Genomic DNA, 24,279 nt, shown 5'->3' with positions numbered 1-24,279 from the left:
CCCTACCCACCCACTCCCACTTTTTCGCCCTGGCGTTTCCCTGTACTGGGGCATATAATGTTTGCAAGTCCAATGGGCCTCTCTTTCCAGTGATGGCCGACTAGGCCATCTTCTGATACATATGCAGCTAGAGACACGAGCTCCGGGGTACTGGTTAGTTCATATTGTGTTACTTTTTATACACGGCGTTAGTGTTAGCTAAAGAAGACCTCAGAAAGCATAGATAACACAGAGTAACCATTGCCCCAACCCCACCCACAAACACACTTATTCAGATGTGCATGAGAGTGAGGGTTAGTGGTTTGCACCTGAAGTAGCTGGGTCTGCTTGTTACTATTACAGAAGCAATCAGATCCTGATTGACGCCCACAGGAGAGAGATCACAGGTCCCCTTCCCGAGGAGACGTGAGGCAATACTTTAAGTGTATCAATGGAGATTTCCTTAGTCTGGATATATAGGTGTAGAAGGTCTCGCCAGTCTTCTGGAAGCCCATGCCCTGGTAGAGAGCCAGGGCTTTGTACTGCAGCATGCTGGTGGAAAGGACAACTTCACTGAAGCCCTGCATCTGTGCAAATTGGAGGACAGTCCTGACCATAGCTTTCCCTAGGCCTTCTCTTCGGTGCTGCAATGACACAGAGAGGTGAAGTAGCTGCAGTTGCTTCTTCTGCAGGAGGGGGTCCTTCACTGGCCGAGCAGCCACCATGCCCACTGTCTGACCTCTAGACTCAGCTACCCAGAAGCAGGAGGAACGAGAACTCAGGTAGGTTCTGGTGATGTCAGCCATGTCTGTGTGCAAACAATGTATCAGATACTTTTCCCATGTGTATTTTGCAAGGAACCACAGGGAAAGAAAGAGGGTAAGGATAGACAGAAGAACCAGAAGCCAGGAGCCTGAGGCCAGGAATAGAGTAAGAGGGACCCCGAGTAAGAGCAGGAGGGTTCGGGGCAGCAGCAGCATGTGGCGGAAGGTGGCGGGGATGTGCTCCTCCATGCCTCTGCGGAACAAATCCACCACACTCCTGTGGTCGCTGTCCTGGTATTTTCGGATATGATAAGGAGCCATGGGAGACTTCAGAGACTAAGATCTCAAAGACCAAAGACACAGCTGCTTCTGACTGCAGGTTTCCCTGAAACCCTGCTGAAGAGAAAAAAAAACCATGCAAGTCCACCAACCAAGTTCCCAGCTTGCCATTAACCTGCTCAACATGTGTCTCTGTGTGTGTCTGTGTGTGTACATGCACATGTGACCTAAGAGGAAACCATCAACAGAGAGAAAGTATAAGGCCAGACACACTAGTTGGAATGTTATTTTCTCTGCCTGTCTGGAAGTGAGACATTGAGCACATCACTTAATCTCTCTGGACCTGTATCTTCACCTGCAGAACACGATAAAGAAACACTTGCCTTCTAGACTCCCCTAGAAGTACTGGTGGCCCCCTTCTCTTCCACCCTCCTGGCCCCATTACTGGCTCTCTAAATTTCATGGAGCACTGAGATAGTACCCTGAGGCCACCAGTCTTCAAGCCCAGCTCCATTGATCTCTTTCTCTAGAGTATATACATTGCAAATGCAGGATTTCCAAGATCAAGTTTCAACAAAGCCATTTCCCATCAGCTCTGAACATTTAGACTTTTAAGAAAACATGAACAAGAAGGTCCTGTTACAGGAGACAAATGCAGAGACACCCCCCAACCCCAACCTTGCCCCCAAACATACTCACCTAGTTGCTCAGAGCTCAGGGTCCAAATCAGCCTTAGTGCTGTGCTTGTGACTGATGTGAGGCTAATCAGTGGCCTGTTATTTATTGAGGTAGCAGACTTGGTAGAAACCTCATTGGCTGAAAGCTGGATGTTTGATAATTATAAACCACAGAGTCAAGTAGATGGGCTGTGGAGAGGGACATTCGGGTGTAGTCAACTTCGTGACTGCCACAGAATGAACCTGGAAGGGAATCAGGATCTGAAATGGCTCAGGGGTCCTTACTCTCATGGTGGAAGGCTGGCACCTCACCTCCTTGTCCCCTCTCAGGTGTAGTGGCTCTCTCCCAGTACTCTTGCCCTTCTCTGAGGCCCTCTAATCCCTGCTCCTCTCCCGTGAGCTCACTTGTCACATAAGCAGGAGTTACACCTACTGTCTCAAGTGCAGGAGCCTTCATTGGTGGGCTTCTCCCTGCCCAGGCTGCACTTGCCTCCTTTTCTAATGGCTCCAGGTGGTCTTCGCTGACTTCTCCATCCCTGCCTCAAACATGTGTTGATGAAACTACCATGATGCATGCATGAGTCTTCTCAGGCCCCAGACTTAGAGAGACACCCTTGTATGTTAAAATGTCCCCATGGAAGAGACCCACTTATGCCCCTCAGCTCGTGGCTTTCTGCCTAGGATGAAGCCAGTATTTGAGGATTTATCTGTGTGTGTGCTGGGGGAGGGGGTGTGTGGACTAAACTAGGAGCACCCCCCCCCCCACTATTCACAGAGATAGATCGGCAAGCAGAGGATTATTATCCAAATACAATCCAGTTTGGTGGGGAATCTCAGGGCACTGCTATAAAGTATGTGTTACCGCACACAGGTCCCACTTTCCAGTGGCTGGCCCAAATAAAGGAGAAGACTTATATAACATTCTTGCATAACCTTTCTTGGCAACAAGGACAGAAATGGAGAGGGATCACAGGTTAACAGACAAAGCAGCACCGTTCCCACAGTGAACTAGGCAGAGACGGTTCAAGATTGTGGTGACCTTTTGGCAAGATGCAATTCTAGTTTAGTCTTCAGTGAGTATTGCTAGTTTTGGGGCACACACCCTCCAGATCTCTCCTGTGTGACCAAGCAGCCTCCTTTGCTGACTTATGCATCTGGGGAGGATCTAACTGAAGTGAGCCTGGCGAGATGAGGATAACCCACACAGCATCTCTGCAATTTACCAACACATCTGTGTCCTTGTGCATGGGTCAGTGGAATGGAGGATTTTCCCAGAGATGCGGGCTGAGGATGGGCTTTAGTGCCTGTCTGTCCTCAGCCCTGCAGTCTGGCCCTCAGCCTCAATTTCCAGAGTGGAAGCTTCCAGGCAAACTCCTTCCAGATTGGACAGAATCCATCTGGAAGAAGCTGGCCAACCAGGCTTCCCTGCCTCCAGGGAGGTGATAAATTCCTTCTGGCCTGAGTTTCTAATGACCTGGAGCTGTTGATAGTGTGGGGATAAGCCCCCTTGGGGGAGTGTGGGGTTTCTAAGCATAGCAGAGAGAGTGCAAAGGTCCTGTGCTTTCTTGATGCTGAGGGCAGCCCCACCCCCCACTCTGCTGACTGCTGAACTCACAGTTCATAGTTTCAGGTTGTCATGCCCCCTAACTCCAGGCAGATTCCTCATCTCTAGTGAAGTTGCTGGTTTGACTATGACAACTTCCTGGGTTCATTTTCTTTGTTGTGATTCTCCTCAAAAGCTGTGATATTTAAAAACCTGATCCTATTTGATTGATTGCTAGTTCTGAGTCCAAAAATGGGTTCTTTTTTCATCCTGAAATAGTGGGTCCAAAGAGAAGGCCAAGTGTTGGTTGAGCAGCAAGGTTGACTTGCATTCTTGGCCAAAAGCAGAAGTGAAAGATACTCCCAAGTCTACTTCTCTATCCACTGGTGATCTGTAGTCAAGAGTATAAAATACAACTGAAAGGAGGGATAGACTAGAGAAGAGATGGGAATTCATGTCTTCTTGGGGAATGAGTAGAGATTTTCCCAGAATTCACACACCACATCTGTCCCTTTTTTATAGTTCTTTTTTTTGCTCATTATGCAATGATAAGTGTTTTGGGGTGGGTAGGGTGTTATCAGAATGCAGGTACTTTACAATGAAGTTATAGATGTTTGCTGGACACCCTGGCAGACTTTTAATTCCAAGCAGGATCCGACATCTGTTAACATATAAGCTATCTCAGAGAGTTTAATTTTCTCAGGAGGTCGATTATTCTGGAAATGAACATGTAGATTTAGACAAGACCCTAGAAAAGCTCTTTTGTTTCCAGTAGTGACAAGAGAAAACTTCTCCCATAGTCTTGGTGTTGGGCTCCTGTTACAGTTTAGATCTGGACACTCCTGCACTGAAACAAGGTCTTGGGAGGTGGTGGGTACTTTAGAAGGTGACACTTCTTAGGAATCTCCATCATTAGAGGATGCCCTAGAAGACCATACCAGATCCAGTTTGGATTGATGGTGACAGAACTGGTGGCTGCAGAGACCGCTCTGCCGGTAGAGCATTGATTGCTTGTTCATAGGACTTGGGTCCAATCTCTAGAACCTACATGGTGGCTCAGAACTCAGGCTTTCAACATTGTCACTTTCCCCTAACCTTCTTCCTATCAGACTCCTGGGAAGTGTTTCTGGCCAAGGGACAATAGCACATGTTTTTCTTCTTCAGTGTCTATTTTGACAGGAGGTGGGAACAGCTGCTTAGGCAACTGTAGTCCTCCAGCTAGCCCAGGGTTGCTTTGTCTGCAGTATAGCTCGGGTCTAGGCTTCAGGGTATATACAGTATGGTTCCACTGTAGGTGGATAATCAGAACAACAAATGCTCTAAATAAAGATAGAATACTAAAAGCAGTAAGAGAAAAAGGCCAAGTAACATATAAAGGCAAGCCTATCAGAATTACACCAGATTTTTCACCAGAGACTATGAAAGCCAGAAGATCCTGGACGGATGTTATACAGACACTAAAAGAACACAAATTCCAGCCCAGGCTACTATACCCAGCCAAACTCTCAATTAACATAGATGGAGAAACCAAAGTATTCCACGACAAAACCAAATTCACACATTATCTCTCCACGAATCCAGCCCTTCAAAGGATAATAACAGAAAAAAACCAATACAAGGACAGGAACCATGCCCTAGAAACAACAAGAAGGTAATCCCTCAACAAACCTAAAAGAAGACAGCCACAAGAACAGAATGCCAACTTTAACAACAAAAATAACAGGAAACAACAATTACTTTTCCTTAATATCTCTTAATATCAATGGACTCAACTCCCCGATAAAAAGACATAGACTAACAAACTGGCTACACAAACAAGACCCAACATTTTGCTGCTTACAGGAAACTCATCTCAGAGAAAAAGATAGACACTACCTCAGAATGAAAGGCTGGAAAACAATTTTCCAAGCAAATGGTATGAAGAAACAAGCTGGAGTAGCCATTCTAATATCTGATAAGATTGACTTCCAACCCAAAGTCATTAAAAAAGACAGGGAGGGACACTTCATATTCATCAAAGGTAAAATCCTCCAAGAGGAACTATCAATCCTGAATATCTATGCTCCAAATACAAAGGCAGCCACATTCATTAAAGAAACTTTAGTAAATCTCAAAGCACACATTGCACCTCATACAATAATAGTGGGAGACTTCAACACACCACTTTCACCAATGGACAGATCATGGAAACAGAAACTAAACAGGGACACAGAGAAACTAAGAGAAATTATGAATCAAATGGATCTGGCAGATATCTACAGAACATTCTATCCTAAAACAAAAGGATATACCTTCTTCTCAGCACCTCATGGCACCTTCTCCAAAATTGACCACATAATTGGTCACAAAACAGGCCTCAACAGATACAAAAATATTGAAATTGTCCCATGCATCCTATCAGATCACCATGGACTAAAGCAGATCTTCAATAACAAAATAAATAATAGAAAGCCAACCTTCACGTGGAAACTGAACAACACTCTTTTCAATGATACCTTGGTCAAGGAAGGAATAAAGAAAGAAATTAAGGACTTTTTAGAGTTCAATGAAAATGAAGCCACAACATACCCAAACTTATGGGACGCAATGAAAGCATTTCTAAGAGGAAAACTCATAGCTCTGAGTGCCTCCAAAAGGAAACTAGAGAGAGCACACATTAGCAGCTTGACAACACACCTAAAAGCACTAGAACAAAAGGAAGCAAATTCACCCAAGAGGAGTAGACGGCAGGAAATAATCAAACTCAGGGGTGAAATCAACCAAGTGGAAACAAGAAAAACTATTCAAAGAATCAACCAATCAAGGAGCTGGTTCTTTGAGAAAATCAACAAGAGAGATAAACCCTTAGCCAGATTCACTAGAGGGCACAGGGAAAGCATCCTAATTAACAAAATCAGAAATGAAAAAGGAGACATAACAACAGATCCTGAAGACATCCAAAACACCATCAGATCCTTCTACCAAAGGCTATACTCAACAAAACTGGAGAACCTGGATGAAATGGAGAAGTTCCTAGACAGATACCAGGTACCAAAGTTGAATCAAGATCAGGTTAATGATCTAAACAGCCCTATATCCCCCAAAGAAATAGAAGCAGTCATTAATAGTCTCCCAACCAAAAAAAGCCCAGGACCAGATGGGTTTAGTGCAGAGTTCTATCAGACCTTCAAAGAAGATCTAATCCCAGTTCTTCACAAACTATTCCACAAAATAGAAAAAGAAGGTACTCTACCCAACTCATTCTATGAAGCCACAATTACTCTGATACCTAAACCACAAAAAGACCCAACAAAGATAGAAAACTTCAGACCAATATCCCTTATGAATATTGATGCAAAAATCCTCAATAAAGTTCTTGCTAACCGAATCCAAGAACACATCAAAACAATCATCCATCCTGACCAAGTAGGTTTCATCCCAGGGATGCAGGGATGGTTCAATATACGGAAATCCATCAACGTAATCCAGTATATAAACAAACTCAAAGACAAAAACCACATGGTCATCTCATTAGATGCGGAAAAAGCATTTGACAAGATCCAACACCCATTCATGATAAAAGTCTTGGAAAGATCAGGAATTCAAGGCCCATACCTAAACATGATAAAAGCAATCTACAGCAAACCAGTAGCCAACATCAAAGTAAATGGTGAGAAGCTTGAAGCAATCCCTCTAAAATCAGGGACTAGACAAGGCTGTCCACTTTCTCCATACCTATTCAACATTGTACTTGAAGTCCTAGCCAGAGCAATTCGACAACAAAAGGAGATCAAAGGGATACAAATTGGAAAAGATGAAGTCAAAATATCACTTTTTGCAGATGATATGATAGTATATATAAGTGACCCTAAAAATTCCACCAGAGAACTCCTAAGCCTGATAAACAGCTTCGGTGAAGTAGCTGGATATAAAATTAACTCAAACAAATCAATGGCCTTTCTCTACACAAAGAATAAACAGGCTGAGAAAGAAATTAGGGAAACAACACCCTTCTCAATAGTCACAAATAATATAAAATATCTTGGCGTGACTCTAACTAAGGAAGTGAAAGATCTGTATAATAAAAACTTCAAGTCTCTGAAGAAAGAAATTATAGAAGATCTCAGAAGATGGAAAGATCTCCCATGCTCATGGATTGGCAGGATCAACATTGTAAAAATGGCTATCTTGCCAAAAGCAATCTACAGATTCAATGCAATCCCCATCAAAATTCCAACTCAATTCTTCCACGAATTAGAAAGTGCAATCTGCAAATTCATCTGGAATAACAACCTAGGATAGCAAAAACTCTTCTCAAGGATAAAAGAACCTCTGGTGGAATCACCATGCCGGACCTAAAGCTCTACTACAGAGCAATTGTGATAAAAACTGCATGGTACTGGTATAGTGACAGACAAATAGACCAATGGAATAGAATTGAAGACCCAGAAATGAACCCACACACCTACGGTCACTTGATCTTCGACAAGGGAGCTAAAAACATCCAGTGGAAGAAAGACAGCATTTTCAACAAATGGTGCTGGCACAACTGGTTGTTAACATGTAGAAGAATGCGAATCGATCCATTCCTATCTCCTTGTACTAAGGTCAAGTCTAAGTGGATCAAGGAACTTCACATAAAACCAGAGCCACTGTAGGTGGAAAGAACACCTTCCCAGAGGCCACTCATTTGAGACAAATGTTTGCTCTGGACCTTCAGGTCAGTCTGCAGTGTGTGTCCTACCTGTGAAGGTGCTACAGGGCCTTTGAGAACCCTCAGGGCTACAACAACCTGTGCCATGCCTCTTCCTGGAAAGCCCTTCCCACCATACCTCCTTAGGGAGAATCATTCACCCTAGGCCCCACCTATCACTTCTCTTTTTGTGTTGAATGCCCTCAGTGCTATGGATGCAACTTTGTTTGAATTCTACTCAGTGAAGCCCCAGTCAGATAAAATATAGAAGTTACAATTAGAGAACAGTTCAAACCCCCCTGTCTGCTTTTAGTGTATAGCTTCATCTCTCTGCCTTCTGCTCATATTTTTGCAGGTGGGGTCAAAGTGGTGGTTCCAGTAGGGCTGGGCACTCTCACAGGATCCATAAGAACACTGCACCTACAGCTTGCTCTCTCTAATCTCGGTGACCATAGATGTGAATTTAGATTCTTCTAAATTATTCTCTGCTTTACAGAAATGAAAACTATAAAATGTAATTTCACTTTTTCACAATGTAAAACTTTGTAATGTTTTGTCCATTGACAATGCTTTGGCCACTGACACTTATCAAGGGCTAAACATATTCATAAGAGCAGTGGTTTTCTCTTTGATTGATACTTTGGAATTATATAACCTTGTCTGGACTGTGTACAGCCTTTTTGATGATGCATCTGATTTTAGACATACACAGTATATTATGTAATTAGAGAGTTCTCTTTAAAAGTTCACTTATGATCTTGTATCCCAGGATTCTCAGAAACCAGTCCGAGCAGGAGAGCTCACGGGCTGCAGAAGCAACAGAGCTTCTTGGACAGGGTCCCCTCAGGCCTTCATCCTCAGCCAGGAGGCAGAGCTGAGACCCAGAACTCTGTGCACCTTCCTTGCCAGAGGAGAGCTTTCCTGCAGAGAGTGCTCTGACCACTAGGACTCAGGAGAGAGTTGGGCTCCCAGGAGTGCTGACAAAGCTAACAGAATCACAGGAGGAATGAGCTCCAGAGACAGCTAGAACATCTAACACCAGAGAATACAAGATGGCGAACGGCAAATGTAAGAATCTTACTAACAGAAATCAAGACCACTTGGTATCATCGGAACCTAGTACACCCATCACAGCAAGTCCTGGATACCCCAACACACCCAAAAAGCAAGCTTCGGATTTAAAGTTGTATCTCATGATGCTGGTAGAGGAATTAAGAAGGGCATTAATAACTCACTTAAAGAAATAAAGGAGAACACTACTAAACAGGTAGATGTACTACTTAAAGAGGAAACACAAAAATCCTTTAAAGAATTACAGGAAAACCAAACAGGTGATGGAATTGAACAAAACCATCCAAGATCTAAAAATGGAAGTAGAAACAATAGAGAAAACCCAAAGGGAGACAACTCTGGAGATAGAAATCCTAGGAAAGAAAACAGGAACCATAGATGTGTGAGCATCAGCAACAGAATACAAGGGATGGAAGAGAGAATCTCAGGTGCAGAAGATTCCATAGAAAACATGGACACAACAATCAAAGAAAATACAAATTGCAAAAAGATCCTAACTTAAAACATCCAGGAAATCTAGGACACAATGAGAAGAGCAAACCTAAGGATAATAGGTATAGATGAGAATGAAGATTTTCAACTTAAAGGGTCAGTAAATATCTTCAACAAAATTATAAAAGAAAACTTCCCTAACCTAAAGAAAGAGAAGCCCATAAACATACAAGAAGCATACAGAACTCCAAATAGATAGGACCAGAAAAGAAATTCCTCCTGACACATAATAATCAGAACAACAAATGCACTAAATAAAGATAGAATATTAAAAGCAGTAAGGGAAAAAGGTCAAGTAACATATAAAGGCAGACTTATTAGAATTACACCAGACTTCTCACCAGAGACTATGAAAGCCAGAAGATCCTGGACAGATGATTATACAGATCCTAAGAGAACACAAATGCCAGCCCAGGCTACTATACCAAGCAAAACTCTCAATTACCATAGATGGAGAAACCAAAGTATTCCATGACAAAACCAAATTCACAGAATATCTTTCCACGAATCCAGCCCTTCAAAGGATAATAAATGCAAAACTCCAACACAAGGAAGGAAATTATGCCCTAGAAAAAGCAAGAAAGTAATTCTTCAACAAACCTAAAAGAAGACAGCCATAATAAGAACAGAATCCTAACTCTAACAACAAAAATAACAGGAAGCAACAATTACTTTCCCTTAATATCTCTTAATATCAATGGACTCAATTCCCCAATAAAAAGACATAGACTAACAGACTGGCAACATAAATAGGACCCAACATTTTGCTGCATACAGGAAACCCACCTCAGGAACAAAGACAGACACTACCTCAGAGTAAAAAGCCAGAAAACAATTTTCCAAGCAAATGGTCCGAAGAAACAAGCTGGAGTAGCCATTCTAATATCGAAAAAAAAAAAAATCGACTTCAACCCAGAGTTATCAAAAAAGACAAGGAGGGACACTTCATGCTCATCAAAGGTAAAATCTTCCAAGATGAACTCTCAATTCTGAATCTCTATGCTCCAAATGGAAGGACATCCACATTCATTAAAGAAACTATAGTAAGGCTCAAAGCACACATTGCACCACACACAATAATAGTGAAAGACTTCAACACCCCACTCCCATCAATGGACAAATCCTGGAAACAGAAACTAAACAGAGACACATTGAAACTAACAGAAGTTATGAAACAAATGGATTTAACAGATACAATTTGCAAATCACATGAAATTCAAGAAGAAGGAAGACCAAAGTGTGGATACATTGTTCCTTCTTAGAATGGGGAACAAAATACCCATAGAAGGAGTTACAGAGACAATGAGATGGAAGGAAGGACCACCCAGAGACAGCCCCAACTGGAGATCCATCCTATAAACAACCACCAAACCCAGACGCTTGCATATGCCAGAAAGATTTTGCTTATAGGACCCTTATATCTCTTGGGAGGCTATGCCAGTGCCTGGCAAATATAGAAGTGCATGCTCACAGTCATCTATTGGATGGAACACTGGGCCCCCAATGAAGGAGCTAGAGAAAGTACCCAAGGAGCTGAAGGGGTCTGGAGCCCTATAGGAGGAACAACAATATGAAGTAACCAATACCCCCAGAGCTCATGTCTCTAGCTGCATATGTAGCAAAGGATGGCCTAGTTGGCCATCAATGGGATTAGAGGCCCTTGGCCTTGTGAAGATTATATGCCCCAGTACAGGGGAATGCCAGGGCCAGGAAGCAGGAGTGGGTGGGTTGGAGAGCAGGGTGGGGGAAGTGTATAGGAGACTTTTGGGATAGCATTTGAAATGTAAATGAAGAAAATATCTAATAAAAAAAAGTTCACTTACATAACATAGTTTGCCTTACTATACATGTATCCGAAACCACTAGGCTGAATTCTCTCTGTCTCTCTCTCTCTCTGTCTCTCTCTCTCTCTCTCTCTCTCTCTCTCTCTCTCTCTCTCTTTCTCTCTCTCTCTCAAGATTTTATTTCTTTATTTGATATATATGATGAGTACACTGTAGCTGTCTTCAGACACACCAGGAGAGGGCATTGGATCCATTACAGATGGTTGTGAGCCACCATGTGGTTGCTGGGAATTAAAGACCTCTGGAAGTGCAGTCAGTGCTCTTAACCTCTGAGCCATCTCTCCAGCCTGACACCTTCTCTCTTATACAGGATATATCTCAGAATATAGCACAATGGAATGTATCCACAAAAGTGGAGCCATTAACAAATGTTAGTGGTACTGGAATCTATTGCAGCACTTAGAATGAGGTATACATTCATCTCAATGGGAGTGGGGGTCTTAGGTTGCCACATATATTGTTAGGATAGGACATACATGAGGAGTACATGCCAGTGAGGGTCCCAGATTGCTAAGGGCATTGTTAGAAGGAAGATGTCCAAACCAAGTGGAGTCTTACGTTGCTAAGCTGTTCTCTCTGCATACCGCATCAATGGAAATGAGCATAGAACAACTTGTCATGATTATCTTGGTGTTGGATGCCCCACTGATAAGACGGCTTTCCAAAGACTTAAGAAACTGGTTGATTCAGCAGAGCCCTTACAGACGGAATGGGGCTTCAGTAGCTTGGCTGATGACCCTGGTAGGACATGATCTTTACATGATAGAAGAGGTGTTGGTGGGTCTGAAAGATTTAATCAGGCATGTAAATGGGATTCATAAAGACATCAAGGAAAGGGAAATCAGATAAAAGGCTCTGTCTTGACCAGTTGAATATAAACAGGGAAGGACTTGTGTTAAGTTGGAACATGTAAGGAAAAGATTGACCAAAAAGAAGCTATGCTTGTGAGCTTCTGGAAGGCCTTCAAGCTGTAGCCTGGCAAGTAGCTCACAACAGCCATGCTCAGTTTAATAAGAGTAGAGATGCAAAGTAGCCCCAGGAAAGGATCTCAAAGATGAAACAAATGTCTCATGGAGAAGGGCTGTGTGCTGTAGAGGTCAACTCTGTCACCCTAACATTGTCAAATAGTAATCCGGTGAGCATGAAAAATATGCTTTTATTATTTATTACAGTACAGTAATTGGAACCTGATCTATATGGTAAGAAATGAGATTATAGCTCATGTTTCTGAGTAGAAGGGAAAGAATATGTGAAATGAATTATAGAAAATGTAATTAACCATTTGATAATGCTGATCTCTGAGTATTTTCCTGTCCTTTGGAATCCCATAGCCTCATAGAGGGTTATAGCACTTTGTTGTATGATACTGGTCTCAAGAACAACATCACTATAGCCCTGGTCTCGTGCAAACTGGAGGACAGTTCTGACCAGTGCTTTTGCTATCCCCTGTCCTCGATGTTGTGAGGACACAGACAGGTGAAACAGCTGCATCTGCTTCCTCCCTAACGGAGGGTCCTTAACTGGCAGACCACCCACTGTGCCCACCACCTGTCCTCCAGACTCAGCCACCCAGAAGGAGCCATGTGCATTCAGGTAAGACTTGGTGATGTCAGCCATGTCTGTCTGCAAACACTGGGCCACATAGTCCTTGAAGGGCTGTCCGGCAAGGAGCCGCAGGAGTAGGAGCAGAAAGAAGATGCATATAACAGCCAGTAGCCAGGAGCCAAACACCAGGACTATGGCTAGAGGCATCGAAAATAAAAACAGGAGGGTCTTGGGCAGCAGCAGCGTGTAGCGGAAGGCAGCAGGGATGTGCTCTATCATGCCCCTGGAGAACAAGCCCACAACCAGTTTATAGTCCCTCTCCTGGTACTGGCGGATCTGATAAGGAGCCATGGGGAGACTTGTGGGTTTCAAATATCAGCAATCACAAGAGAAAGCTAGACCTTTCTTCACGGTTTCCTTGAGTCCTGCAGGAGAGAGAGGAAGCCACATGAGTTCCCTGTACCCCCTCCACCCTGCCTAAATCCTCTCACGAGCTGTGTAAACTTTGTGTCTTCTTGTATCACTCAAGAGAACACAGAATACCACTGAGAAGAAGTGCAGGTCAGGAACACCTGATCCATCCCCGGGTTCTAGTCATGCACCCTGGACATGTCACTCTCTGAGCCTGTGTGTGTTTATCATAGAACATGGAAAATAACACCTGGTTTCTAGGTTGCTTTCAGGATTCACTGTGGTGATCTGTATGCAGCAGAGATGTGATTTGGCCCTTTCCCTGCTGCCCTCCTAACCCAGTAAACTGGTCATCTGATATTTTGATACCTTAATGTAGCCTCCCCCAGCCTTGAGCTGGCTGCCACTGTGAATGAGACCACCTAGTGTGGAGTCTTCTCACCTAGATGGTTCTATTGTTCTGTCACCTGTGCTGTTCTTATCCAAGACCCTGCTACCTGCTGAGAGGCTGAAATTCCTGAGAAATTCCTGAGATAGGTGACAACCTGGCGACTGACAACTTACTGCCAACAAGTGCTGTCAGACTTATTTCTAACAGGCTGGCAACAAGGCATCAAGAGTGGATCAGCGGGGGATGGGCTTTCCCCCTTTATAAGCACAGATTCTTAATAAACATCGAGCCTTGATCAGAATTTGTCTTGGTCTCCTTTTTCTCTCGCCATCTATTTTCCATATAGCCCCAGCCTACCTGTCAGGAAGAACCCAGTTCGTGTGGCTGTGGGAGGCCACAGTTTGGCACCTGAACGTGGGACCTGACTACGGCAGGATTGACTGAAGGAACTCTGTCTTAGGTGGAGCTCCACAAGAAGGGAAAACAAAGAAGACCGTATCTGGCACAGTAAGCAACATGTTGTATTCATTCATTCAGGCTTTAAACTTCATCTTTTTGAAATTGTTGCTGTAGGTGTGAAAGGATACGGGCTAAGTTGGGACAGCATTGATCTGGCGCTGATTCCACTTAGGGGTTGACAGCAGAAAATGGGAATAGAAAATTCTAAACAGGCATTTGTCCACTGCCTTCAAGAGCTGCTTCAGGCAAGAGGAGTAGGGTTTGGAGAACAACTTGTTAGAAGATTTTTCAGATTAGATAGATTCTTGCTGTCCGTGGTTCAGAGGAGAAAACCATGGTTCAGAGAACCTGGGAGAGAACTGGAGAAGCTCTGAGAAACACCCAGGCAGATAATTTCATTTTCTGCCTCTGGGTGCTCATAAAAGATGCTATTGATGAAGAGACCTCGCAGGTGTCAGATAGTGCCCAGGGAGAGCTTGAAGAATCTCAGTACGAACACCTGTCAGAGAGGACTTTCTCAGAAAAGGGCCCTCTCATGAGAGATTCTAATGATGAGCTAACATTAGACAAAGAAGATCATTCAGAAAAAGGAGCCGCCAAATATTATGAGAAGGATTGGCCTCCTTGCCAACCTTCTGCTCCACCCATGGCCTCCACTATAGGAGATGCTACTCAAATGGACATGCAACTAAATAGATTAGAGTTTGAGATTAAGTTGCAGAAATTGACTAATGAGCTGCAGGAGCTAAAAAAAAGGTGTCAAATACAGGGAAGAACAGCTATTCTGAAATGTACCAATGGCTAGAAAGAGCTGTGAGTCAGGCTTGCGGGAAAGGGCAGGATAGATCTGATGTGCTAGATTTTTCTGTAGTTGAGATAACTGACCAGCAAAACAATAGAGTCAGACAATATCAGCCTTTGGAGTTCAAGGTGATAAAGGAGTTAAAAACAGCTGTGGCACAATATGGCCCTACAGCTCCTTTTACACAAGCATTATTGGATACTGTCATGGAGTCAAATTTAACCCCCCAAGATTGGCAGACTCTATGTAAGGCTACTTTGTCAAGAAGAGATTTCTTACTTTGGAGTTCTGAATGGCAAGAAGCCAGTAAGAAAACTGCCTCTTTGAATGTTCAGACAGGTAACCCAGAATGTGATATTAACATGCTTTTAGGAGAAGGTCAATATGAAAGCAATGCTAATCAAATAGGGTTTTTGATAAGTCCATTTTTGAACTTATCAGGGCAACCCCAGGAAGTGCAGGATTGGACCTCAGTTCCACTACCCATGCAGTAATAACGCCAGAAATGGGAGTTCAAACTCTGTCTATAGGAGTTTTGGACCTCTACCAGCAGACACTTGGGGATTTCTTTTAGGACAAAGCAGTTCTATTGTAAAAGGTCTGCATATTTATCCAGGTGTTTGAAATAATGATTATGAGGGAGAAATTAAAATTATGGCTGCTTTCCCTCATGGTATTATAACTGTATGTGCTAATCAAAGAATTGCTCAACTTACCTTAGTTCTCTTGCATCCGCTACTGTCCAGATTTGTTAAGAGTGAGAGAGGACAGAGTGACTTTGGTTCCTTTGATGTGTACTGGGTTCAATCTATTACTAATCAGAGACCTAATCTTAAATTAATAATTGAAGGGAAAAGCTTTGAAGGATTAATGGATACTGGAGCTGATGTAACAAGCATTAGAGGACAAGATTGGCCTTCAACTTGGCCTTTGTCTGATATGCTTACTCACCTCCAAGGAATTGGTTGTTCCACACCTTAATAAGGCACACTGGAAGGAGGATGTGGTGTCCCCAGCTACTGGTTTCTTCTTCAGGGTCTGTAGACAGCAGAATCCCATGTTCCCATGAAGAAGTTTCAGAAAACCCTCTTCTGCCTTTTTGAGATGACGTAATCTGCCTAAAGGTCAAAAGGTCATCTCCCAACATGCCACCCTTGAATCCCCAGAAAGGTTGTCAAGACTGCAGGTCCACAAGAGACCTCCCTCCCAGCCTTGACTCTCTCTCCTCTCACCTGGTACCACAGAGCTGAAAGTGTTCAGGAAATCGTCAGCCTCCAAATGCCATCCAAAGAAAATCTGCTACAACCCGACTGAGGGCTCGGGAGCCGACATAGCCTGGCACATCATTGGCTGGCTCCTGGGTAATCATAAACCAAAGGTCAAGGGCTGGGATATGATAGAGGAGTCTTTGCTCATTGGCTTTGCAATCACCATAGGATTAACCTGGAAGAGAAGCCGGCTTTGGGACGACCCTCATAGGAAGAGTGCCATCTCTCTTCCTGATCCCACCACATCACACACACACACCTCTTGCTAGGCACATGTAGCCTTGCTGAGGTGCCCTGTGCTCCCCTATGCACATCTGCTGGATGAGCTCGAGGACTGTGGAACTCACTATTGGCTCACACATCCTGGGTAAGGGGCTGGTTTCCCATAATCAAAAGATGACCTACACTTCGGCCTTTCTCCCTGCCCAAGGTCTACATATACATTTAAAAATGGACCCTGGCAGCTGAATACTGCCTTCCTGCTTCTCCATCTCATCATTAGGCTCCAAGTGAGCCATATAGTTGGGAGGTGGCTGCTAGGTTGCACATGTCCTTTCCATCACTATTGTGGCCATTTCCAGATGACAGGCTCAAGCGGGCCTAAGGGAGAGGTTGACAGAATACCAGAAGCTGTGCCCGTGAGCTTCTGGAAGGCATTTGATCTCAATCATTGAGAAATGAAGATCCCCTTGCCCTAGTTTGATTTGTGTTGCTGTGATAAACACCGTGACCAAAGCCCATCTTGGGCAGGAAAAGGTTTCTTTGGGTTAGACATGCCATTCACAGTCCATCCGTGAGAGAGGCCAAGGCAGGAGTTACACTAAAGGAGGAACCTGGAGGCACTGAAGGAACTGAAGCACAAGGCATGGACAAATGTTGCTTAGTGGCTTGACCTCTGTGATATGCTCGGCTTCCTTTGTTATTCCTCTCAGGGCCACCTGTTCAAGGGTGGCTGACAGGGACCCTGCCGGTGTTCAGGCAGGGAAGTGAACCCAGAAGAGATGAGAATGATTGATTTCACTAACATGGATCAGACTCAGGGAGTTTGATGCCAGACAGTTCACTGTCAGCATTTTTAAAATACAGTACAACTTGGGGAAAAGTTTCCAGACAACAGTCTGTCCCATTTCAGGTGCACAATAAAGCTTACGGTGTGACTATTTAGAAATTCCTATATGAAGTACACGTGGCCACAAAGGTGGGCTCTATAACTAAAGAGACTAGACTCTATTGTGGTCTCTGACCAAGATAACATAGAGATCAGCAAGCCATAAAGTCCAAGCGACATTTCCCCCAAGGATGGGTTCTGTTAACTGGGTCTAGGAATAGAGTCTGGGATAAACATTCTTGGGAAGGGCAGCCTCTAGAGCAAAAAGTGGGTAAGGTCTGGTGCTTCAGATAGCAACAAAGATCACGAAATCATTAACAAGATCCACTCTTGGCTTTCTGGGCAGGAAAACAGGCCGTTTAATCTTCTCTATGGAGGAGAATCTCCTGTGTGTTTAATATTCCTGGTTTTCTTAGTGACCCGTGGGCAAAAAGACCTTTGTGCTCCCAACACATGGCTGTCTGAGTCGGTGTTCTATTACTATTAAGAAACACCACGACTCTGGCAACTCTTGTAAAAAGACAGTATTTCATTAGGTGCTTGTTGACAGTTTTAGAAGGTTAGTCCATGGACACTATGGTGGGAAGCAGACAGGCTGGAGCGGAGCTGAGAGCTTTACATTCTGATTTGCAGGGAGTAGGACAAGAGATAGACTAGGCCTGTCACAAGCTTTTGAAGCCCTCCCCCCACACTGTGACACACTTCCTTAAACAAGGCCATACCTACTCTAATAAGGCCACACCTCCTAATCCTTCTTAAACTGTTCCACTCAATGGTAGTTAAGGATGCAAATATATGAGTCTATTGGGACCATTCTTATTCATACCACCACAGAATCGTTTCTTACTGTTATTAGACATTGCTAGTTTATTTCTTCTTTTTTTTTTTTTTTGCCCACAGAGCGGGACTCTTCTTTTTGTTTGTTTGTTTGTTTGTTTGTTTGTTTGTTTTTCGAGACAGGGTTTCTCTGTGTAGCCTTGGCTGTCCTGGAACTCACTTTGTAGACCAGGCTGGCCTCGAACTCAGAAATCCGCCTGCCTCTGCCTCCCGAGTGCTGGGATTAAAGGTGTGCGCCACCACGCCCGGCGCTAGTTTATTTCTAGTGTCTCTTTAACCACTGAATCACTAGACCAAGTGAAGCTTTCTTGAAAGGGCCAGCAGTGAACCTTCAGAGATCTTGTAAAAATTGTTTCTTCATATAGTACTAACATCGAGTATAATAAAAATTTGTGGAAGACATCTGGAAGAACTGGAAAAAACAACACTAAGGGAATATAAATAATGGTACCTGTATGGGTAGAAAAAGAAGCTCTAAGGAGTCGTGTTCTTACAGAGGACATGAGTTCCTTGAACCTATGTCTTGGGTGGCCCACAACAGCCTGTGACCTCAGCTTCAATAGAGTGCATGTGCTCATGCTTATAAACATACAAAAATACATACATACATACATACATACATACATACACACACATACATACACACATATACACACGTACATACACACATACACACACATACACACATACATACACACACACACATACACACACACACACACACACACACATTTTTAAAGTCTTTAAAGAACAGATGAACAAAGGCCAGTGAAGCACTACTGCCATATCTGTGTGCCATGGGAAACCCTGGGAGCATTCCAATGGGTGAGGCAAAAGAGGGTTTAAAGTTCCCAGGGAGGATTACATAAAGACAGTGAAACAGCAACTCTTGACCACAGCAATTAAAAAGGCAGCTCACAGATCAATAGTCACAAAGGCACCACTCCCATCTTAAACTGACAGTCACTGGGCAGGTGACCTAGCAGAAGTGTCCACTGAACAAGCTATGGTGGCCTAGGTGCAAGGGTGGTTCTAGCAAGAATTTTGGCATTTCTTGCTTTAGGGCCTACAACCTTGATCTATTTCCCTTACAATCTACTGAATTTATTGACTTATTCATTGGCCAGGAAAATTGACTTAAATGATTTGGGTTTGGTTTTGACAACATGTGCAGAGTAACTGGAGTGTCCTAGCACAGTTCAGCAGGGTAATGACATTCCTAACACTGAGATGGGACCTGGCTTCAGTGCCTGTCCTCAGTTCAGCCTGAGTTTGGAAACTTTCAACCAAACCCAGGACTCTAGGCTTGGACCAGGATATAAACCTGTCTGGAAGAAACTGGCTGAGCAGGCTTCTCTGCCTCTGGATAGGAGAGAAATACTTCATACCCTGAGGATTATGATATGAATGTGAAGACAAGTGTGGGTGGGAAGAAACAGGGCTCCCCAAAACCACTTTTAGGGAGTTTGAAATTTCTGAGCATAGCAGGGAGAGGGAGTAGTAGACTTTGTGCTCAAGGGTGCTCAAGGCTTAGACCTCCTGAGTGCTAATGTTCATGTTTATGGTAACATGAGCTAGCCTAACTGCAGCCAGATTCCACATCTCTGGTAAAGCTGATGATGTGCCTGTGTCAAACTTCTGGGTTAATTTTCTACATACTGAATTTTTTAGGTGTCTATGATTAAAAAGTTAAGCTCTTACTATCTTTTAGACATCTGACAACCACTATGTGTCTGTCCTTTTACATCTTCAGAATTGTGGAGCCATTGGGAAGACTGAGTATGGATTGGGCAATAAAGGAGACATGTTTTCTTAGCCAAGAGTAGAAGTGGGGTATGTTCTCTATCCACTGTTGATCCAGAGATGAGAGCTGTGTAGTAAGAGTGGAGAGGGAGAAGTCCATTTCCTCTCTGGGAATGGGTAGAGGCTTTCCATGAATTTGCATGTCACTTCCTTCTGCTTCCTCCCTGTCCAGGTCTTTCTTCACAGTGGCAAGGTTCACTGTCCTGGGGATGGATGGGGTATCATCCGAAGTCTGAGACTGCCTGGTGATCACTCTGAGAGCCTTCTTTAGACTCAACTAGTCTCAGCCAGCCTACCTACAATAAGACACCTGGTTAAGGTGACAGTATAAATGATCTGGGACCTTAAACTACCTCAGCTAGCTCCACTCCCTCAGAGTTATGATTTTTTCTGTTAATAAACATGTAGATTTCTAAAATTTACTAATCAAGCTAATTATTTCAGTGATTAGTATGAGAAAAATTAATTCATAGTCTTAGTGTTGGGCTTATATAATAATTTAGAACTGGAATGCTTCCTGACATCAGGCCATCTTTGAGAGGCCTGCAGCTGAGTATGAAGCTGACACAGATGTCAAGAGTCAATACGTCACTTGGTTTGGACAGTGGCCTGGATGGAATGGACAGGGGGGCAGATATGGATGGCTGAGTTGTCTGACAAGCACAGGGAAGCAGGCCTGAAGAAGGGATGGTGCTCAAGAGGGGAGGGCAGGCTTGTTGCAGGGCAGTGGAAGAAAGGCAAAGAGCACTGTGTGGGACCAGACCATGGAACAAAGTGTGGTCCATAGTCCCTGGTAATAAGATACTTGAGTTTGGAAGTACTCCATGACTTGGCAAAGGGACTTCAAGAAGATAAATGGGCCTGTGGCAAGGCACGTTGGCAGGATGACAGTCACCCATCAAATCCCTCAAAAGAGAGATCTGTGACCAGAAAGAAATGACAGGATGAAGAGTAGCCCTGGTGCTTCCTGCATGTCACAAGTGATTGTATGAGTGAACCCTGGACACCTAAACACCTAACAGCACTGCTGTGGTAGAGATAAAACAGCATGCAGTCTGGCAATGTACTGGAGACTTGTAGGATGGAATGACTAGGCAGGATGGGTCCAGCCTCAGTTGCAAGATGTGACAGAGGAGAATTAGAGTCTCCAATTCCACATCCTCTTTCTGGACCCACATATCCTCCAGAGACTCACACTGGCCCATAGGCTGAGTCTAGCTAGTGCCAGCAGGGACTACCCATGTTAGTCAGGCCATGAAAACCATCCCACAGCACCAGTGGCCAGTGCTGGCCCTCTGTCAGGAGTTGTGTGGACGGCATCAGAGCACTTCATTTGCCCTCATTCTTCACTGACCATCCAACAGGCAGGAATACAATGAAAACAACAAAGACAATTGTGTGATTTGTCCACCACAATCTCTGGGTTATTTTTTCCCACAGCATAGTAAACCAGAGGCTGACAGACACACAGAGAAAGATCACAACTCATGTTTTTGAGTAGAAGGGAGTGGGTATATGAAATGAATTAGAGAAACATCCACAAGCCATGTGAGTATGTCCATGAAGGATTCACCTGTCTTCTGGAAGCCCATGCCCAGGTAGAGAGTCACAGCACCTTGCTGCAAAAGGCCAGTCACAAGGACAACATCACTGTAACCCTGGTCCCTTGCAAACTGGAGGACAGTTCTGACCATTGCTTTCGCTATCCCCTGTCCTCGATGCGGTGAGGACACAGACAGGCGAAAGAGCTGCAGCTGCTTCCTCCCTAGTGGAGGATCCTTGACTGGGCGAGCAGCCACTGTACCCACCACCTGCCCCCCAGACTCAGCCACCCAGAAACCTGAGCCAGGGACACTCAGGTAGGACTTGGTGATGTCAGCCATGTCTGTGTGTAAACATTTGGACACATAATTCTTCCAGGGCTTGCTGGCAAGGAACCACAAGAATAGGAACAGAAAGAAAATGCATACAACAGCCAGGACCCAGGAGCCAGACACCAGGACTATGGCAAGGGGCACCCCAGCTAAGAGCAGGAGGGTGCGGGGCAGTGTCAGCAAGTGGCGGAAGGCAGTGGGTATATGCTCCTCCATGCCCCTGGAGAACACATCCACGACCCGTTTGTAGTCCCTCTCCTGGAACTGGCGGATGTGAAAAGAAGCCATGGGAAAACTTCGTCTCAAATCTCAGCATCCATGAGAGACACCAGATCTGTTTATATTGCTGCCTCGTAGCCCTAGAGGAGACAAAGGAAGCCAGATGCATCTTCTAAACCTCTACTCAGCACCCAGCTCCCAGCTTCCAGCCTCACAGGTTTTCACAGCCACCCAGGAGGGAGTAGAACACCAACACTGGGAGAAGGTATCAGTTTCCAGTACATTACACCCCAGACTCCTCCCCTCAAAGTCACAGGAACCTAGGCATGCCAACTCTGAGCCTGTGTGTGCGCTCATCTACTGACCACGGTAGTGCAATAACTGGTTTCCAGGGTGAATTGGGGGATTCAATACTGCAAGCTTGTACAGTCAGTCCTCCTTCCACCTCTCTCCTTACCAAGTTACAGGCTCCCTGATCTGTGGGACATGGACATGGTGCCCTGTGGAAGGAAGATGTGGTTCCCAGTTGTGCTTCCTCTTCAGGATTTATAAATACCAGAATCCCACTTTCCCAATAGTAAGTTTCAGTAAATCTTCTTCCCTGGCTAGAAAGATTCAGTCCACTAACAGACAAGGGTCAACCCAAGCACCCTACCCTCAAACACCCAGGAAGCCTGTGGGACTCTAGACCCCCACCCTCAGAAACACCAACCTTGTCTCCTTGTCCTCTTAGCTGCTACTACAGCCGAGTATCCAAAATGGCCACAGTCACTGATAACATCCAGAACCTGCCAGGCCATGCCCCACCTCTGAGGAATAGACGTGGCCTGGTGCCTCATTGGCTGGTTCCTGGATAATCATAAACCAGAAGTCAAGGGCTGGAATGTGACAGAGGTGAGAGCTTTTGTCCATTTGCTTTGTGATCCCCACAAGACTAACGTGGAGAAGTAAGCTCCATGATAGCTCTTACTCCTGTGGAAGGCTGCCATCTCTCTTCATGGCTTCTTCATGTTAAACCATCTCTTGCCCAGGATTCTTGGTCCTGCCTGAAGCCCAAGATGCACATGTTAGGTGAACCTTGGGACAGTGCAACTCACTCTGGGCTCCCCTGGGAAGAGGTCTCATTGGCTAGCACCTAGGTGTTTGATAACCATGGTGTAGGAGTGAGCTTGTGATGAGGCAGGGAGCCAAAGTCCACCTGAGGTTGCATCACCACAGAATTAACCTGGAAGGGAGGGGCATCTGGGATGGCTCAAAGGCCATAAGTTTGGTGGGAGGATGCCACTTCTCTTCTTGGCCCTTCTGGCCTACAGCCTGTGTCTTGTCATAGTTGGTCCTCCCCAATGCCCACTTTGGTCTCTGCATGCACCTGCTAAGAGGAAATTAGAACCTGAGCCAATCCCTTTAGACCTCACTTGTCACAAGCAAGGACCCAGGTCTGTGGGCTCCAGAGCCTCAGTGCCGAGTGTCCCCCTCCCCACCCTCCAAGCTGTGTCTGCTCCTTGGCAATGGGTGTGGGTGGTCCTCAGGGACCTGCTGTCCCCATTCTCACCTACACAGGCTCTCACTCACCTACCCATTGTTTGGTGGCCAGACCTGGACAAAGGGTACCTCTGTGAGCTCTAAGGGTTGCTCAGAGGTGAAGCACTGCACACCATCCCCACTCCTGTCTGCACACAGCCCAGTTTAAAATGTGGACTGGGTTAATGATTTCAGATATTTGATGTGAATGTAAAAAAAACATATTACACCAACTGGAGACCATTCTAGTGCAAGTCGTCATATTTGATGAATGTGTGTGTGTGTGTGTGTGTGTGTGTGTGTGTGTGTGTATGCGTGCAGGCACGCGAGTGTGCACGCATGAGCGCTTTGCCTTAAAGGACATTAAAATTCATTAGGGGAAACAAAACAAGACTGAAACCCAGTCAAGCAGCAGAGCAGGAACTTCTGGGCTTTCCCTGCCCTCTGTGTCTTTACGTGCACAGGGCTCCCTGGGCGTTTCTCAAAGCCCAGAACTCTAAACCCTGGGGAGACTTGAAGGTGGGTTAGACTGTAGACTTTCCTGCCATTCTGAGCACAGGATGAGCTTCCTTCAACCAAATGCCGTCCTGAGACAACCAAAGCTTCCTAGTCCCCTCTGCCTCAGCATCCCAGTGTCAGTGATATTTAGCTGATTAGTCTCAAGTTTACTTGTATTTCCTGAGGATAGGAAGTGTGCCTTTGCTGTTAAGGGTCAGTTCT

The 24,279-nt window shown here is 44.7% G+C and overlaps 3 protein-coding genes across 11 annotated transcripts; all 3 read right to left on the bottom strand.

Annotated features, from left to right (window-relative positions):
• Nucleotides 1-15,986, bottom strand: LOC110296552 (N-acetyltransferase family 8 member 3). 7 transcript variants are annotated; one of them, XM_085840451.1, is made up of 4 exons: nt 15,646-15,722; nt 13,268-13,291; nt 1,722-1,942; nt 1-1,139 (listed from the first exon to the last, which is right to left on the bottom strand). In XM_085840451.1, the coding sequence occupies exon 4, from the start codon at nt 1,062-1,064 to the stop codon at nt 381-383; it is 684 nt and encodes a 227-aa protein (XP_085696577.1). In that variant the 5' UTR covers nt 1,065-1,139; nt 1,722-1,942; nt 13,268-13,291; nt 15,646-15,722; the 3' UTR covers nt 1-380. The 7 variants fall into 7 exon arrangements, with proteins under 7 accessions (XP_085696577.1, XP_085696579.1, XP_085696574.1 ...); XM_085840453.1 differs by lacking the exons at nt 13,268-13,291; nt 15,646-15,722 and adding an exon at nt 15,881-15,986 and having other exon boundaries at nt 1,722-1,888; XM_085840448.1 differs by lacking the exons at nt 13,268-13,291; nt 15,646-15,722 and adding an exon at nt 15,881-15,967.
• LOC147003934 (putative N-acetyltransferase family 8 member 5) lies at nt 7,378-13,274 on the bottom strand. Its single transcript, XM_085840459.1, has one exon. The coding sequence runs from the start codon at nt 13,215-13,217 to the stop codon at nt 12,534-12,536; it is 684 nt and encodes a 227-aa protein (XP_085696585.1). The 5' UTR covers nt 13,218-13,274; the 3' UTR covers nt 7,378-12,533.
• A 5,353-nt stretch (nt 15,987-21,339) lies between the features above and the next one.
• Nucleotides 21,340-22,881, bottom strand: LOC147003933 (N-acetyltransferase 8). Of its 3 annotated transcripts, none has more exons than XM_085840455.1 (3): nt 22,751-22,840; nt 22,404-22,538; nt 21,340-22,178 (listed from the first exon to the last, which is right to left on the bottom strand). In XM_085840455.1, the coding sequence occupies exon 3, from the start codon at nt 22,105-22,107 to the stop codon at nt 21,424-21,426; it is 684 nt and encodes a 227-aa protein (XP_085696581.1). In that variant the 5' UTR covers nt 22,108-22,178; nt 22,404-22,538; nt 22,751-22,840; the 3' UTR covers nt 21,340-21,423. The 3 variants fall into 3 exon arrangements, with proteins under 3 accessions (XP_085696581.1, XP_085696582.1, XP_085696583.1); XM_085840456.1 differs by having other exon boundaries at nt 22,496-22,538; XM_085840457.1 differs by lacking the exon at nt 22,404-22,538 and having other exon boundaries at nt 22,751-22,881.
• Nucleotides 22,882-24,279: the final 1,398 nt, after the last annotated feature.

The sequence above is a fragment of the Mus caroli genome, unplaced genomic scaffold (genome assembly GCF_978045245.1).
Source record: "Mus caroli unplaced genomic scaffold, Mus_caroli_1 scaffold_7, whole genome shotgun sequence".
In the NCBI taxonomy this organism is placed as follows: Eukaryota; Metazoa; Chordata; class Mammalia; order Rodentia; family Muridae; genus Mus; species Mus caroli.
This window is presented reverse-complemented; position numbering and strand designations above follow the sequence as displayed.